The 14,686-nt window shown below is 47.1% G+C and overlaps 6 protein-coding genes across 6 annotated transcripts; 3 read left to right on the plus strand and 3 right to left on the minus strand.

Annotated features, from left to right (window-relative positions):
* Positions 1 to 458: 458 nt before the first annotated feature.
* On the minus strand, positions 459 to 3,871 carry N7503_001864 (uncharacterized protein; the record flags this gene model as incomplete). The annotated part of the gene is made up of 4 exons (XM_057061411.1): positions 459 to 1,181; positions 1,252 to 2,073; positions 2,128 to 3,287; positions 3,622 to 3,871. The coding sequence occupies 4 exons, from the start codon at positions 3,869 to 3,871 to the stop codon at positions 459 to 461; spliced, it is 2,955 nt and encodes a 984-aa protein (XP_056925373.1).
* A 284-nt stretch (positions 3,872 to 4,155) lies between these two features.
* On the minus strand, positions 4,156 to 5,059 carry N7503_001865 (uncharacterized protein; the record flags this gene model as incomplete). The annotated part of the gene is made up of 3 exons (XM_057061412.1): positions 4,156 to 4,650; positions 4,730 to 4,795; positions 4,931 to 5,059. 3 exons carry the CDS (start codon positions 5,057 to 5,059, stop codon positions 4,156 to 4,158), a joined length of 690 nt encoding a protein of 229 aa, XP_056925374.1.
* A 685-nt stretch (positions 5,060 to 5,744) lies between these two features.
* N7503_001866 (sugar porter family MFS transporter) lies at positions 5,745 to 7,487 on the minus strand (the record flags this gene model as incomplete). Its single annotated transcript, XM_057061413.1, has 4 exons — positions 5,745 to 5,930; positions 5,992 to 6,888; positions 6,956 to 7,257; positions 7,316 to 7,487. The coding sequence occupies 4 exons, from the start codon at positions 7,485 to 7,487 to the stop codon at positions 5,745 to 5,747; spliced, it is 1,557 nt and encodes a 518-aa protein (XP_056925375.1).
* A 382-nt stretch (positions 7,488 to 7,869) lies between these two features.
* N7503_001867 (phytanoyl-CoA dioxygenase family protein) lies at positions 7,870 to 9,007 on the plus strand (the record flags this gene model as incomplete). The annotated part of the gene is made up of 4 exons (XM_057061414.1): positions 7,870 to 8,156; positions 8,210 to 8,670; positions 8,723 to 8,805; positions 8,861 to 9,007. The coding sequence occupies 4 exons, from the start codon at positions 7,870 to 7,872 to the stop codon at positions 9,005 to 9,007; spliced, it is 978 nt and encodes a 325-aa protein (XP_056925376.1).
* Positions 9,008 to 9,744: 737 nt separating this feature from the next.
* N7503_001868 (fungal specific transcription factor domain-containing protein) lies at positions 9,745 to 11,280 on the plus strand (the record flags this gene model as incomplete). The annotated part of the gene is made up of 4 exons (XM_057061415.1): positions 9,745 to 9,972; positions 10,038 to 10,092; positions 10,144 to 10,978; positions 11,085 to 11,280. Coding segments are annotated over 4 exons (1,314 nt in total), but the record flags the coding sequence as incomplete, so codon positions are not given.
* A 1,283-nt stretch (positions 11,281 to 12,563) lies between these two features.
* ilv3 (dihydroxy-acid dehydratase ILV3) lies at positions 12,564 to 14,506 on the plus strand (the record flags this gene model as incomplete). Its single annotated transcript, XM_057061416.1, has 3 exons — positions 12,564 to 12,628; positions 12,694 to 14,087; positions 14,139 to 14,506. The coding sequence occupies 3 exons, from the start codon at positions 12,564 to 12,566 to the stop codon at positions 14,504 to 14,506; spliced, it is 1,827 nt and encodes a 608-aa protein (XP_056925378.1).
* Between the last annotated feature and the right edge of the window lie 180 nt (positions 14,507 to 14,686).

A 14,686-nucleotide genomic window follows, 5' to 3' on the forward strand; every position in this document is an offset into this window, starting at 1 on the left:
TTCTTCCTCACCTTCTTCTTTCGTCACACACATACATATTCATCATCATTTTCCACTACTAACTTCTTATTGTCGTGATACTGATTACCTTCGCTGCTTTTCAGATTCGGGATCTCCTTTACTTTTGTTTTTATTCCTCACTTCTTGGCTAGATGAGCTGCTATACCCATTTATACATTGTCATTGGAAGATATCTCCAATAGGCGCCCTTAACAAGAATCATTTGATACAAATTCCTCACGTTCAGCTATGGTAGAATAACGCAAAGGAACCCCTAAAGAAGTGGCGAGTCCTATGTTTGGGATGGCAAATTTAGATCGGATGCCGGCTCAATTGTCGGGTATGTGTTCGAGAACACATTATGGACTGTACTCGGCTTTAGGGCGTGTACGAATAGCATTTTTACATGTGAACTCACTAATATTTGGGCGAAATATGAAACAGGCCTCCGCTGTAAATCACGCGAAAGATGAATCTTGCGACGCGGCCTTCCAATTCGCAACTCTCCTTCTTGCAAACCAGCGTTTCCCAGGTAGTTCAACGCTATTTGGTGATTCAAGGCCCTTTTTCTCTCCCTCTGGCGCCTGTTTCTCAGCCGGAAAACTGTCGACCGGCCTCACCAACGGTACATCATCATGCGACAACAATGTATCAAAAGCTTCACGAAGTCGATCCGCCTGGAACGCGACAAGCAAAACGGCAGAAATGATGACGACTGTAAATGGGATAGAGACGGTCCAAAACAGCGCCTGAGAACTTCCCATGTTACGGATGTCTTCCGTGTTCATACCAAAGTAGCCTGTCACGAATGACAGCGGCATGAACACTACCGTCATGATGGTAAAGACCAGAATGGCCTTGCCTTGATCTTCTTGACGAACCTCTACCCCATTGCGTGTCTGAGTAGCTATTGATTCAAGCCTGTCCAGGAGAGCCTCTATCAAATCAAGGTCATCGTTGGTTCCGTCGATGAGCTTTTGAAGCCATCTACTCTCGATTTCGAACGAAGAGATTCGCGACTCAGTGGTGATTCGGAATGTATCTGGTCTCAAGACGTCACAGTAGTCCGTGAGAATCTGGTGTTGCTCCTTAGTGATCTTCTCGACCATCAGAAGCTCCTCTCGGACGATGTATATCTCCTGCATCAAACGCCTGTTGGGACGCTGGCCGGCTTTGAATTGCTAATGTTTCCAGGTATTATTAGTATGGTGGACTCATTGGAGTAAACTATATTCGAACTTGAACACTAACCAGAACTTGAATGTATTGCTCAAATGTCTCAACCAGGTTGACCGGATTTCCATGAGAATCTCTGGATCGGATGTCCCCCATGATGAGAGCAATCACCAAGCTGGGGCTCATAGCTTCATAGCTCACGACATCTGATTTCTCATTGGTGAAGGTCATAAGAATGATATCTTTGATGGCGGTTTCCAACGCAATTTCGGCCTCGTTCGCAAAAATTGCAACCGAAAATGAGACATGAGGCTCGAGGAAGGTTGAAGGCGGGTGAGGGTCAGATTCTGCATACTTTTTCCGAATCTGATATGAGGACTTCACAGCATGCGCACCTGTTACAACCATCATCACAAAGCTTTGAAAGGCATCAACCAGACTTGACGGGATTCTATACGTGTCGCGGTCCAGCTCTCCATTTTCTGAAACCCCATGCTGTATCTGGGATGCCATTTTCTCCAAGCTTGAGATATCATCCTTGAGCTCATCGAGTATTTTCTGTCCGTCTCGTCGGCAGATGAAGGTAAGGTATTGCTCACGATCCATGACCCATTGTGATCTGGCGCTGATAGCTGCTTTCTCTTCAGAGGAAACCCTGAAATGATGCTTGAAGAGATGATCCCACGCATCAGATTGCTTAGAGTATTCTCGGCACCTGTCACAATCATCACAGTGCGTGACATCTTTGATAAGTAGATCTAAATCTGCCTTATCCCGAAGGTCGGCGTATTGTTCATCTCTGACGTTGGCTATGTAGAAAGCTGTCGTCACCCGGGAGTGACGGCTTCCTTTAGTCAGTTTGAGCATCTGTGACTTGTCGCATATTTGTGGGATTATCTAAGTTTCGAATAATGAGCATTCGCAATTCAGGAGACTGATTTTCCTCCATACCGTGATCAGATCATGTATCGCTCCCCAAAACTTATCCCCTATAACACATGGGTATGCTAACGGGACGAAGAAGTTGAATAGCCGGCAAAGACTGCTCACTATCTCCTTCAAGTCTTGTTTCCACGGTGGTGCATCAGACACTCCTTTGGGCTTTCCTACATCATTCATCATCAAGAAAGATATTGGGATCCCCACACGTTCTATGATGGCCTTGTCCACCTGGAAAAATGACATTTCGGTTGTTTCTCTGTAAACCAGCTTGTTACCCTCCCTGACTGACTCTCGCAGTTCACCATCAATATGGGTAGAAACATGTTTGATAACTTCCTCGTGGGTATGTTGGGCTTCGGTTTCCTCGGGTAGTGTTTGCATGTTCTTGGCAGAGTCTGGATCAGGGCTCTCTATATTTGAACCTTTGACCTGGTGGCCTAGACTATCGCTCGGCTCAGATGACCTTCTTGTCACTGGCCAGGTAAAAACTGGCGGAAATCCTGTGTTGATGGTTGGTTTTCTCTCAACTGCCGACTTGTCGATGGATTTCAGTGATTCTCCATGCAGGGAGTCAAATGTCACACTTCTTTTGATCGGACGATGTTTGTCTCCTGAATCTTGTGTCTCCTGATTGCTATGTTGGTGGCTGCTCGGCTCCTTTGAGGGCGAAGTAGGTTCTACTTGAGGCGATGGGATGTAAAAATCTGGAGCAACTGATGTGATGTCGTTTGGCTTCTGTGCTGTGTTCTCGCGGTTAACGACGACGCCGGAGGAGAGTGGGTGCTTCTGTGATTTGGATCGCCGTTTTCCCCTATGTTCAGTGTATAAAGGTGAAGTCTCATCATAGCCTTCAGAGTAATCCGCTTTCATCTGCCGCTTCGGTGGATTAGGCGATATTGTCTTTACGTGAATCCGTATGATAGCTGATGCGCGAGAAGTTGTGACTTTAGGCCAGTCTTCGGCTTGTATGACTTTCATGTCTGTAGTTAGTATTTCGAAATCTTGTCGCGGTTCGTAAGGTTCTTTGAGTTTTTCGGGTGGGTAATGATCGTATTGAGTTTCATATCGGGATTCATATCGACGCTCGCGTCGACGTTCAGATCGATCCGCATATCTAGTCTCATAGCGAGATTCATATCGAGGCCCATATCGAAGTCCGTGTTGAGACTCTTTGTTTTTCGTACTTAGGCAATGTTCCATGATATTGTGCCTCATTGCCTTGTACAAGCTGTTACTCCAAGATGAATTGATAAATGGCAGGAAAATGGCTCACCAAGAAGGTTTTGCATAGCTCGATAGGGAAGAAGAATACGCGTTGAAGTGGATCAACAACACAGATCACTGAAGGGGTAGACGAACTCTGTGCTGGAGAGTCCATTATCTTTAAAGAAGAGCTCCCTTGATCTTGAAGATGTATCGGGGCACTGGTAATTATAAAGCCTGTTTTAATCAGTCTTTTCCCATATTCGTAAGGTTCAGCTATTATGAAGAACATGGACTTACGAAAATTTACAATCACAGCCCACACCTGAGGCACATGGACGACATGGTCTTCTGGAAACAGTCCGACTTTCCGAATCACTTGTTCCTGGTCTCGTTTTCTGGTCGACTCAAAGTTGTAGTAGTACTGCAAAAGAGTGCGAACTTTGTCCTTTGCACTGCGACGAGACTGACTTGCTGTCTCCATTTTCTGGATGGAAAAGTAAGGGAAGCGGAGGAGAATAGCACATTTCTCGGTAGTGACTCCGTCCATGATTGTTGAATCTAGACCAATGCAGCGCATCACATCATTAGGATGATTCAATCCCACCGCTTTTGGATATGATTTTTTCATGAGAGACACTACCAGCGCCCTATCTTCCGCTGCCAAATTTGGCACATTAGATGCAAATCGCTGTGTCTGAGATTAACTGTGATCATACGAGTAAGTGATGCTGTCAAACGTACCATGAAATCATCGAAACTTCTCATCTCAGAATTCATATGACTAGAGCGCTCTGCTTAGTTGGTCTTCACAAACACATCTTGGGATTGCACCTACATCCATGAGAACTGAGAAACAACATCAACTGTCGGCTCTGATCGATATAGAACTACTTTTCCATACCCCGGCATCTGAGAACTTGCAACGTCTATCCTCTGAGTCGCATACTTTCGGTGAGTTGGATCAGCTCTAAATTCGTCAACAGGCCGATTGACGCTGGGGTTCCTGAGATTCACATCAAAGCTTAGTGGATCTGGTAAAGCAATCATCTGTCTTCCAAACATTTCCTCTTCCTCTTCTTCTTCTTCTTCTTCTTCCTCGTCTTCCTCTTCCTCGCGATAGTATTGCGGACTCCGCGATCGACGCCGTCTGCTGGTTTCTGATTCCTCAATCCAGTCGTCTTCGGATCCGGGTGTATCTACCACGGTTCGAAAAGTCGCTGTTGGAGGAATATGTCTCTCTCCTCGAATACTTCGGGTATGACGAAAAAGGTCATTCTGGAAGTCTTCGGACACCCATCTTTTGATGATAAGGTATTCGGAATCTGTCTAAATAGTGAAAGCCACTTAGCGTACGCTTGAGACCCCCTTTGTTGTTTTCAATAGTACAATCAGACAATGAACTAACCTCATCCCATTCCCATGGCAGCTGGTAGGCATTTAAGGTATCTGGCAGCACATAACTGCGATGTATCTTGTAGGTAGTCAGATCGAGTTCATTGGCAGTTGCTGCTGAGGGAGGATTTCGGTACTCTTATCCATATCGGCCGTTGATCCTTTAGTCGGGCTTAGCTTTTTCTATCATAGATAATTCCAAGTGTGCCCATACCTTAGAGCTTGCGGTGTCTTCCTTCTGCTTGTGCTCTTGACTATCTCCCTCTTCGGTAGATTTCTCCCAATGCGGGGTACTTGGTGCTTCTTTGCTCGAGTTCCTCTCCGTACCTCGCTCTTCGGACATCTTTGGGCTTGGTTATAGATGTTTGAAGCGGATTTGTTATGATATATGTGCTTCCTTTCAATCGGAAATTTGATATCAATTTTCTGTAACGACTGAGTGCGAACGGGCTCCCAAATTTATGCTGACGGGTGGGGCTGAGAACGAGGCTGACTTCGTGTTCCGACATGGCAATTTCCCCGACAAAAGTACCACAATATCAAGAGTCGATAAACAACTTTTTGTTCGAGATTTGAAATTTACATGTAATAGTCTTTCACAGCGGACGGGACAGACCGCCAGCCAATTATTAATTGGGCGGCATATGCACAGCTTGCCCAGGTGAGTGATGGATTTGGTCACCTGGCTAGTGCCTCCAATTCACGTGTACCTGTATATTTACCTCCAACCTATCTAAAGATGCGTAGGTATCTGAGATTCTAGCCAGGGATTGGTCGAGGCTAACCGACTTTCACGCGATAATAGTTCAATGCGAAATTATACCATACCATTGGGGTTCTTTGTCTGGATATATAGCCATTGTAGCCATTTGGATATGTACGCTAAACAGATATATCTATGGATAGAAATCCGAAGTATATATCTAAGTAGGTATCTTATCAACCTTGGAAGGGCTAATAAGCTCGCTGTGGCTATTTCGAATGTGGTCTCATGATGTACGTGTATAAGAATTGGTTCATGTCATCGGTTAATGTTCAGGTTTGGTGACCACTGAGCCTTTCTCGCAGACCAACGTATGAGGGCCGGATCCAGCCTCCAGACCATCAAGAGTTATAGCGTTTCCACGATCGTATCCAGGATCCTCAAATAAAGCAGCTAATTCAATTTCAGTCTTGCCTTTGGTCTCGGGAAATGTAAAATATATAACGAGAGTCTATATGTATCATGCATCAGTCTTCATAGCTCGAGTCTTCAACTGGTGGAACTGCACTCACCCCGGCAATAAGCATGCCAAGATAAAAGACGTAATAGTAAAATCCAATCCGTTCCATTGCGATCGGATTCACGTATTGATTGATGGTTAAGGCTGCCTGCGATACAGCTACCTGAATACTCAGTCCTTTGGCACGAATCGAAAATGGCAGAATTTCTGTCGGGTAACAATACAGAAGCGGATTGTTTGCCAAGTTGAAGGCAGCATCGTAGAAAAACAGAAAGACGACAACAGCATACGAGGCCCCTTTGGATCCTCTCTTGGTGTACATGGCTGAAGATATAGTGAGCGGCACGTTGGCGAAAATCATGGCGATGAATGAGGTAAGCCAGAGAGTTCGTCGGCCTATTCTATCTGCCAGCAAAGCGCCTGCCAGTGAAGAAAACAAGTTCCATATCTGTAGACCACCATTAATACCAGTCTGCTGTGGTGTAGAGGTGATACCGATACTGGTCAAGATAGGACTGAAATAGTATGAGATCACACCCTGGCCATTCCAAAGCGTCAATAAGGCCACTGTAGCAACCAAAGCAATGCGCTTCCTATTCGCTGGCGAGCGGTAGAGACTCGACCAAGTGTTGTGACCACTGGAGGTGATACTCTTCTGAGTCTCTAGTGTTATTTCTATCTCTTTGATTTCTCGAATGATGAGTACGGAGTGCAAATCACCGTTGCTGTGATATTTTGCAAGCAGTGTCTTGGCCTCTTCCACTCTGCCATTTGCGCAAAGCCAGCGAGGAGACTCGGGCAGCCCAGCAAGAACGGAAATTATCACTAGGAGGGCTGGGATTCCCTGAATGAGGGACGGAATCCGCCATGACCAGCTGGTAGGCATATAACCAGTTCCAAAGGTTGTCCACGCGGCGATGATAGACCCGACATACCAAAGTACGTTGAACTATAAGAACCACATTAGAATTCAGTTGATAGTGGAAAGTCAAAAGCCCCGGACAAAGATTTAGTACCAAAGAGGATATTGTGCCGCGCATGGACGGACGAGCTAGTTCGAACAACAACGACGGACCAGCAACGCAGGTGAAACTGATTCCAAGACCAATCAAGAATCGACCACCGATAAACATATTTGAGTTTTGTGCCGCAGTCTGAATGGCTGTGCCGGTAAATGTCAGGCTTGCGCCAACCAGCATGCCTACTCTTCGTCCGAGATAGTCTGCAGTAGGCGAGGCTATGAAAGCACCCACAAACCCACCGACGAATACAATGGCAGTAATGAGCCCAATTTGTGAGACATTAGGGTAGCCCATGTCTAACAGTTAGATGCATGTCAGTTTCTTTGATCAAAGATGCTGTAAAAAACCACAGACCTTTGACCCAAGGCTTCATGGACTGAAAACTTCCGACCACACTTTCGTCATAGCCAGTGGTCATTTGCGATACAAGGATAGTAACCTGCCATGCTAGCAACTTGCATAAGCCAGTATCCTTCCACCATTTCTCAAACCGACAATCTTTGATTTGTTGCGTAGGGGCAGCCATAATGCAAAAGAAATTAATGTCAACCAGGCACAGTTAAGGAAGACACTACCAAGATCATGTAAAGTTTGTGAGGGGATTGACAAATTTATATCTCATTTTGGTGCGCATGTGCAAGAAGTCCATCTGTCTATCCTGACTGTTATTGGCAATCATAGAAAGCTCCAAAATTTTATCGATGCCGATAAGTGGTTCAAAGCAACTCGCCCGAAACTCGCGCGAGGTTGCTTATCTGCGGAGATTCTGCGGCCGATTCCGCCCCCAGGTCGGACTGCAGTATGTACCTGGAAAGTTATTTAAAGTAACTGGGCCTCTTTCAAAGGGTCAATTGTTAGTTTCTTGCAAGATAATCACTAGCTCAGTACCGCATAGCTTTTCTGCCACTATGCTTCATCCAACAAACCAAACCACACTGGATGACTCCAAGTTCTACGGAGACTGGCGAGATGAGTTGTTCCAAAATGGGTATGTTGTGATCAAGAACGCGATCCCAAAGGAAAGATGCAATCATTACATTGAGAAGATGTTCCAATGGCTGGAGAGCTTTCCATTGGGATTTGACAGGTATGACCGCTCAACATGGACCGACTGCCACCTACCTGAGCATATCAAGGGAGGAATGTATCACGGATACCGTGTTCAGCATGAGAGATTTATGTGGGAGGCGCGATCGTGAGTCATCAAACGATAAAACTTAGCCCTTGGCTCTAACAACCTTTTTGTAGAGAGGCAGGGGTCATTGATGCCTTTGAGAAACTCTGGGGAACAGACAAGCTTCTCGTATCATTTGATGGCATGAACTTTGTTCTTCCCTCTGGAAAGCCTTTGCCCCAGACTCAGCCGTGGCCGCATATTGACCAAAGTCCACTGAGAGAGGGAATGCAGTGCGTCCAGGGCATCTTGAACTTTGCCCCCAATGGCCCCGATGATGGTGGACTTCTTGCCATGAAGGGATCAACGAAGCTGATGCCCGAATTTTTCAAAACTCATCCAAAGACCATGAACAGACCAACATGGGGACCTAGCGACTGGTTTGGGTTTGAAGAGAATGAAGTAAAATGGTTCGAGGAGAGAGGATGTGAGGTCCAGAAAGTGAATGCCGATGCTGGTGATCTTATTCTCTGGGATTCTCGCACTATGCATTATAACTGCGTTCCGTCATCTCAGAACATACGTGCCGTTATTTGTGAGTACCCTTCCCAGGTTTACCTGCTTGATCTAACCCGCATCCTTAATAGATGCATGCTATACGCCAGCTTCGTTTGCGAAACCAGAGACTTTGCAGCAAAAAGGCAAATTATTCGATCAAAGAATTGGAACGGTACCTCTCTTGTATCCCTTGGCCATGAACACCGACTGATCGAAGGGATTTACAGACACATTGGCCCCATGACAATTTATTTACGGAAACTAGCTATGCGAAGCGTCCTGGAGAGGATAATGAAGAGGCGACGAAGCGCCTGTTTGAAGAACCTCTAGAGACGGATTTGATCTTGAAGCTGGCTGGAAAGGCGCCTTACTAGACCCGTTCAACAAAACTGGATTCTGCCATCCACAAAGCACGTAGTAGAACAAACTTCAATAAGCAGAGTCATCTTCGGTGGTTCTCATCAACCTTGCAACATTAAACAGTGTTTGTAATAGTATCGTGAAATGCTTCACGATTGAGTGTTATCTTCCAAAGCAATTGGGCTGATAAGGGGAGTTTTAGGTTCTGGCCAATCAGACCAAGTAGTCGAAGCCAATCACAGATATCCAATTTTAAATAAAAGACATTTATACAGCTCTTTCCTCCAATTCCCCGCACTTTATTGAATCTCCTCTCAATGTGCGGATAAACAAAGGTAAAGAGGAGAACGACAGCTCTGACTTTAATGGCGGGTGCAAGAAAGAGCCAGAGAGCACCAAAGGCTTGTTTCAGTTGCTCTAAACGCCGCGTCAGGTGTGACAAGAAGGTTCCGTGCGGTACCTGTGTTGAACGGGGTCTCGAGAAGACTTGTGCAAGAGAAATAGTGAATGTTCGGGGTAGACTTACCAGGTATGTCTGATAAGACAACATGCATGTGGATTTACTCTGAATGAACACAATGCAAGTCAAAGAGCAGTTGCACCATCTTATTTGGAGTTGCAAGAAGAGAATGCGCGGCTCAAAGTGGAATTGCTCCAGTCAAAAGTGACCAGGCCATCCAAATGCTCGTCTTCTCCACGTCCGACGCGAGAATCTTCTCTTGAGAGATTAGAACACCAAACTAACCTCCAGCACGGCAGGAGTAATTATCGCCGCAGAGTGTGGACGAGATCAGATATTTGCCTGCCCACAAAAAGCTGCAGCGTCACATTACTACAGCATGGGTTTACATGGACCTCTTGGATTCATTTTGCCGTTCATATACAAAAATTTGAACTCCAGCACGAATCTGCTTGGTTAAGTGGACCTTTTCTTCACGGGGACACGCTTTGGCTGGCCATATATTTTGGTTTCATTGCGGTAATTATCAGAGACCAATCTGATTATGATAGGAAGGACTGGGCTAATACCTGAGCTATGTATAGATGAGTCTGATGTTTATGGATGAGGATGAAGCCATGAGAGCGGGAATTCCGCTAAGTCAGACCCCATGAAGGTCATTTTATGTCATCGAGTACTAATTAAAAGTAGATAACACGTCTGAGCTAGTCCGCAACTGGTATGATGCAGCTCTCTTCTTTCTCAACGAAGCTGATTTCACACGAAACCCCAACTTCAAGACTGTACAAGCCATTGCCATTCTTCTTGGATTGGCAAAGAACGTCGGGGATTTTGATCTCGAGCCTGTTATTCAAGCGGCAGGGATACGCATTGGACAGATCCTGGGAATGGACTGCGAGCCTCCCAGGATATCGAAAGATCCTATCATCCGAGAAATTAGCCGACGGACATGGTGGACTTTGATAATATGTGAATGGCTTTCCATACCGACACGCCCACCTTGCATACATGAGGCAGACTTCAACGTCAGGCTTCCCTTGACTCTATTGGATGAAGAGTTAAATACGTGTTTAATTGACGAACCAAGCATGGCAATCGATGTTCCAAGACCAATCAATTACCACAGTGCTCTGATCTCATTGGCTTACTCGAATTATCGCTTTTGGGTCCAGATGGTTGCCATTAAGAACCTTCAAGGTGATAACCTAATGGAAGATCTTGTCCTGACTACAGATGAAGCTTTGGCCAATATCATCTCCCAGTTACCATCTCATCTTCTCGAGGATTATGATGATCAGACAACAGCAAGCAAACAATATCCACCCTGGGTCTTATGGCAGCAAACAACTTTATCGCTGTCTTTCTTAAATTATCGAATGAAAATCAACCGAGTCCTGCAACATCGGTGGGCTTCTTCGTCGGATGTACTGCTTGCTAGGTCGAAGGCAATATGCTTAGATTCAGCAAACGCAATTGTATCATTGGTGAAGCAACACAAGGTTGCTCCTGCACGCCATCGTCCGTGGTAGGTCGTGGAATGATTCGTGACTACCCATCCCATCTTCGCGTCTATGGTCTTTTTGCTCGACTCGGGACATTTGAACTGATTAATGAATCTTTCGTAAATGTAGGGCAACAACCTCGGCCTTGTTTTCGGCGGCTCTGACCCTTGCAGCGGAAGCAAAAGGTCTAAATAAGCATGCTTCGAAGGAATATATGGATAGGATTCAAACATGTCTTGCATTTTTTGAACACATTAAAGACCACAGCGCTCTCGCTAAACGAGCACTGGAAGATTTGAGCACGTTTTGTGAAGACTTATTATAAAATCATGTTCAACGCTCGGGCTTGTGTATCGGGTCAAAATCCCTGCCCAACCAGCCTTAAGAAGAAGAAAATCCAAGCAAATCAAGTCACCTGTACCTTACTGAGGCTGAAAGGAGAAACTTGCAAATCCAGTAGTCCACGCCACGGGAGTGGAGCTGGTGTTGGTCGGCGAGGGTGTGACTCCTCTGAGATTATGAGTCTGGGGAGATTTCTGCGGGTCAAGTGGAAAGTTGTCCAACTATTGGAGTATGGGACACCTATGGCCAATGGCCAGAATGATCTGTTGACTCTCGTGTGTTGTAGCTCTTGCGTACATCCCGTCAAAAGTATTAGTGGCACAACGTGTTGGGAAGTTGGTCAGTATTCTTATTTCTGTCATCCATCACATCCTTGCTCATTTCAGTGCCTATGATATTCAATTCCATAAAACCAGGATCGAAACCGTAGCCATAATCTCTCTTTGGCTGTTGCGCCCGCCAGAGTCCGTTGGCAATAAAGACAAATCTGAAACGATTGTCGAGGATCGTTTATCTCATCTATGTTGTCAAGAGTGGGATTTTGTAGATCCTGGAGGTGTTCAGTAAATTTTCCAAGCCGCTTGGGGGTAGTCAGAGAGGCCATTTGAAGAAGTGTACGAAAATATAGTGCTCTTTGCGAGATTGCTGGACGCGAAAGGGTGGGTCGAAGAGGATCCCACGCAGGTGCCTTTAACTGGGCTAGGCATGATCCGAGGCCAAAGGATAACGATTTAGAGTACCTGAACTAAGCCTGATCAGGCATGGGCCTCAACTATCTACTAGGCCCGAACCTTGGAAAGTACATATCACGTACAAGATACGTCAATGCCTCCAGTGCTTAGGTATCGTACGTACTTGTGAATTTACGTATTGATGTTATGCGTTCTGCATCCCCAAGCATCATTTCAGGCACCAAGGCATGAAGACATCCCGAATAGGTAACTCGGTGTCGATGGTAACTTGACCTCGGAGAAAAGTGCGAGGTGGAGACAGAGACTTCATTTATGCATAGAGTCATAGGCAATTGACTCAGTCAATAATAATGTTTCTGACTCGTAGATTTGCGGCGCGTGGACAACGATGACATTTGCGGCTCGCAGATTGGTCAATGCGGAGGTGGAACCGGGGAGCGAAGCACCAACTCCGACTTCCTAAGCTTCCGCCTTTTCTTATTTCTTGCAACCCCGGCCTCCCCCCGCCATCATCTTCCCTTTCCTTTTTCAGATTGTCCACTGTGGTTCCTCGGTGCTTTCTGATATCTACATCATGCTGCCTCAACTCAGGGCACGTGTGCCTGCGGCTCTCCGTAGCCTGCGACCGACTGCGCCCGTGTAAGTGCACTACCCCAGATCAATTGATGTTTTTGTTTGCTAAACGTTCGTTTCCTGCTTGACAGTCGTGCTCTTTCGACCACCCTCCCCCGCTTCCAGAACGAAGATGTCGGCCTTAACAAGGTGTCTAGCCACATCACTCAGCCCAAGTCTCAGGGAGCTTCCCAGGCTATGCTGTACGCTGTGGGCCTCAAGGAGGAGGACATGAATAAGGCACAGGTCGGAATTTCGTCCGTCTGGTTCAGTGGTAACCCCTGCAACATGCACCTGCTCGACCTCAACAACAAGGTGAAGGAAGGTGTGCAGGATCAGAACATGATCGGTATGCAGTTCAATACTGTCGGTGTCAGTGACGCCATCAGTATGGGTACCACCGGTATGCGCTACTCCCTGCAGAGCCGTGACTTGATTGCCGATTCTGTTGAGACCGTGATGGGTGGACAGTGGTACGACGCCAACATCAGTATTCCCGGTTGTGACAAGAACATGCCTGGTGTCGTGATGGCTATGGGCCGTCTCAACCGCCCCAGTCTGATGGTCTACGGTGGTAGCATTAAGCCCGGTTGTGCTGTTACCCAGGGTGGTGAAGACATTGATATCGTCTCTGCCTTCCAGGCCTACGGTCAGTTCATTGCCAAGGAGATCACTGAGCCCCAGCGTTTCGACGTCATCCGCCACGCTTGCCCCGGTGAGGGTGCGTGCGGTGGTATGTACACTGCCAACACCATGGCCACGGCTATTGAGACCATGGGTATGACTCTGCCCGGTTCCTCATCCAACCCGGCCAACTCCCAGGCCAAGTATCTCGAGTGCCTGGCTGCCGGTGGTGCCATCAAGAGACTGTTGAGGGACGACATTCGCCCACGTGATATCATGACCCGCCAGGCTTTCGAGAACGCCATGGTTGTTGTCAACATCACCGGTGGATCCACCAACGCCGTGCTGCACCTGATCGCCATCGCTGACTCTGTCGGCGTCAAGCTGACCATCGACGATTTCCAGGCGGTCTCCGACCGCATTCCCTTCTTGGCTGACCTGAAGCCCTCTGGCAAGTACGTCATGGCTGATATCCACGAGATCGGTGGTACCCCTGCTCTGCTGAAGATGCTGCTCAAGGAGGGTCTGATTGACGGCTCCGGAATGACCGTCACCGGTGAGACTCTTGCCAAGAACCTGGAGAAGGTCCCCGACTTTGATGCCGACCAGAAGATCATCCGTCCCTTCTCCAACCCCATCAAGCCTACCGGTCACATTCAGATCCTGCGTGGCTCTTTGGCTCCTGAGGGCAGTGTTGGTAAGATTACTGGAAAGGAGGGTACTTGCTTCACTGGTAAGGCTCGCGTTTTCGACAGCGAGGACGACTTCATTGCTGCGCTGGAACGCAGTGAGATCAAGAAGGACGAGAAGACCGTTGTTGTCATCCGCTACTGCGGCCCCAAGGGTGGCCCTGGAATGCCTGGTTTGTGTCTAATTCCTAGTTTATGTCGATGGTGACTAACAAATTCTCCAGAAATGCTCAAGCCCTCTTCTGCTCTGATGGGCTACGGTCTTGGCAATTCATGTGCCCTGATCACTGACGGCCGTTTCTCCGGCGGTTCTCACGGTTTCCTGATCGGCCACATCGTCCCTGAGGCTGCCGTCGGTGGCCCCATTGGTCTCGTTGAGGATGGTGATGTGATCACTATTGATGCCGATAACCTCCGTCTCGACCTCGATGTGTCCGATGAGATTCTCGTCGACCGCCGCAAGGGTTGGGAGGCCCGCAAGGCCGCTGGCACTCTGCCTGAGACCGGTCTGACCATGCGCGGTACCCTGGGCAAGTACGCCCGGACCGTTAAGGATGCCAGCCACGGCTGCATCACTGACGCTGTAGAGTAAATGATACCTTGTTTCCTTCGGGTGGTACCCCGAATATAAAAATGCGATGTATTTGTTTGGGCGTCTGTGCTATATAATATCATTTCAATACGACATGTTCCATTTACTTCAAATATTTATTCTCGTTCTCTTCTTCCAGTTACTTTGTTCTGTTCGGCTGCTAAGATTCGGGGGTTGCAG

This window comes from Penicillium pulvis, assembly GCF_028828015.1.
Source record: "Penicillium pulvis strain IBT 33274 chromosome Unknown contig_12_segment0_segment0, whole genome shotgun sequence".
Lineage (NCBI taxonomy): Eukaryota > Fungi > Ascomycota > Eurotiomycetes > Eurotiales > Aspergillaceae > Penicillium > Penicillium pulvis.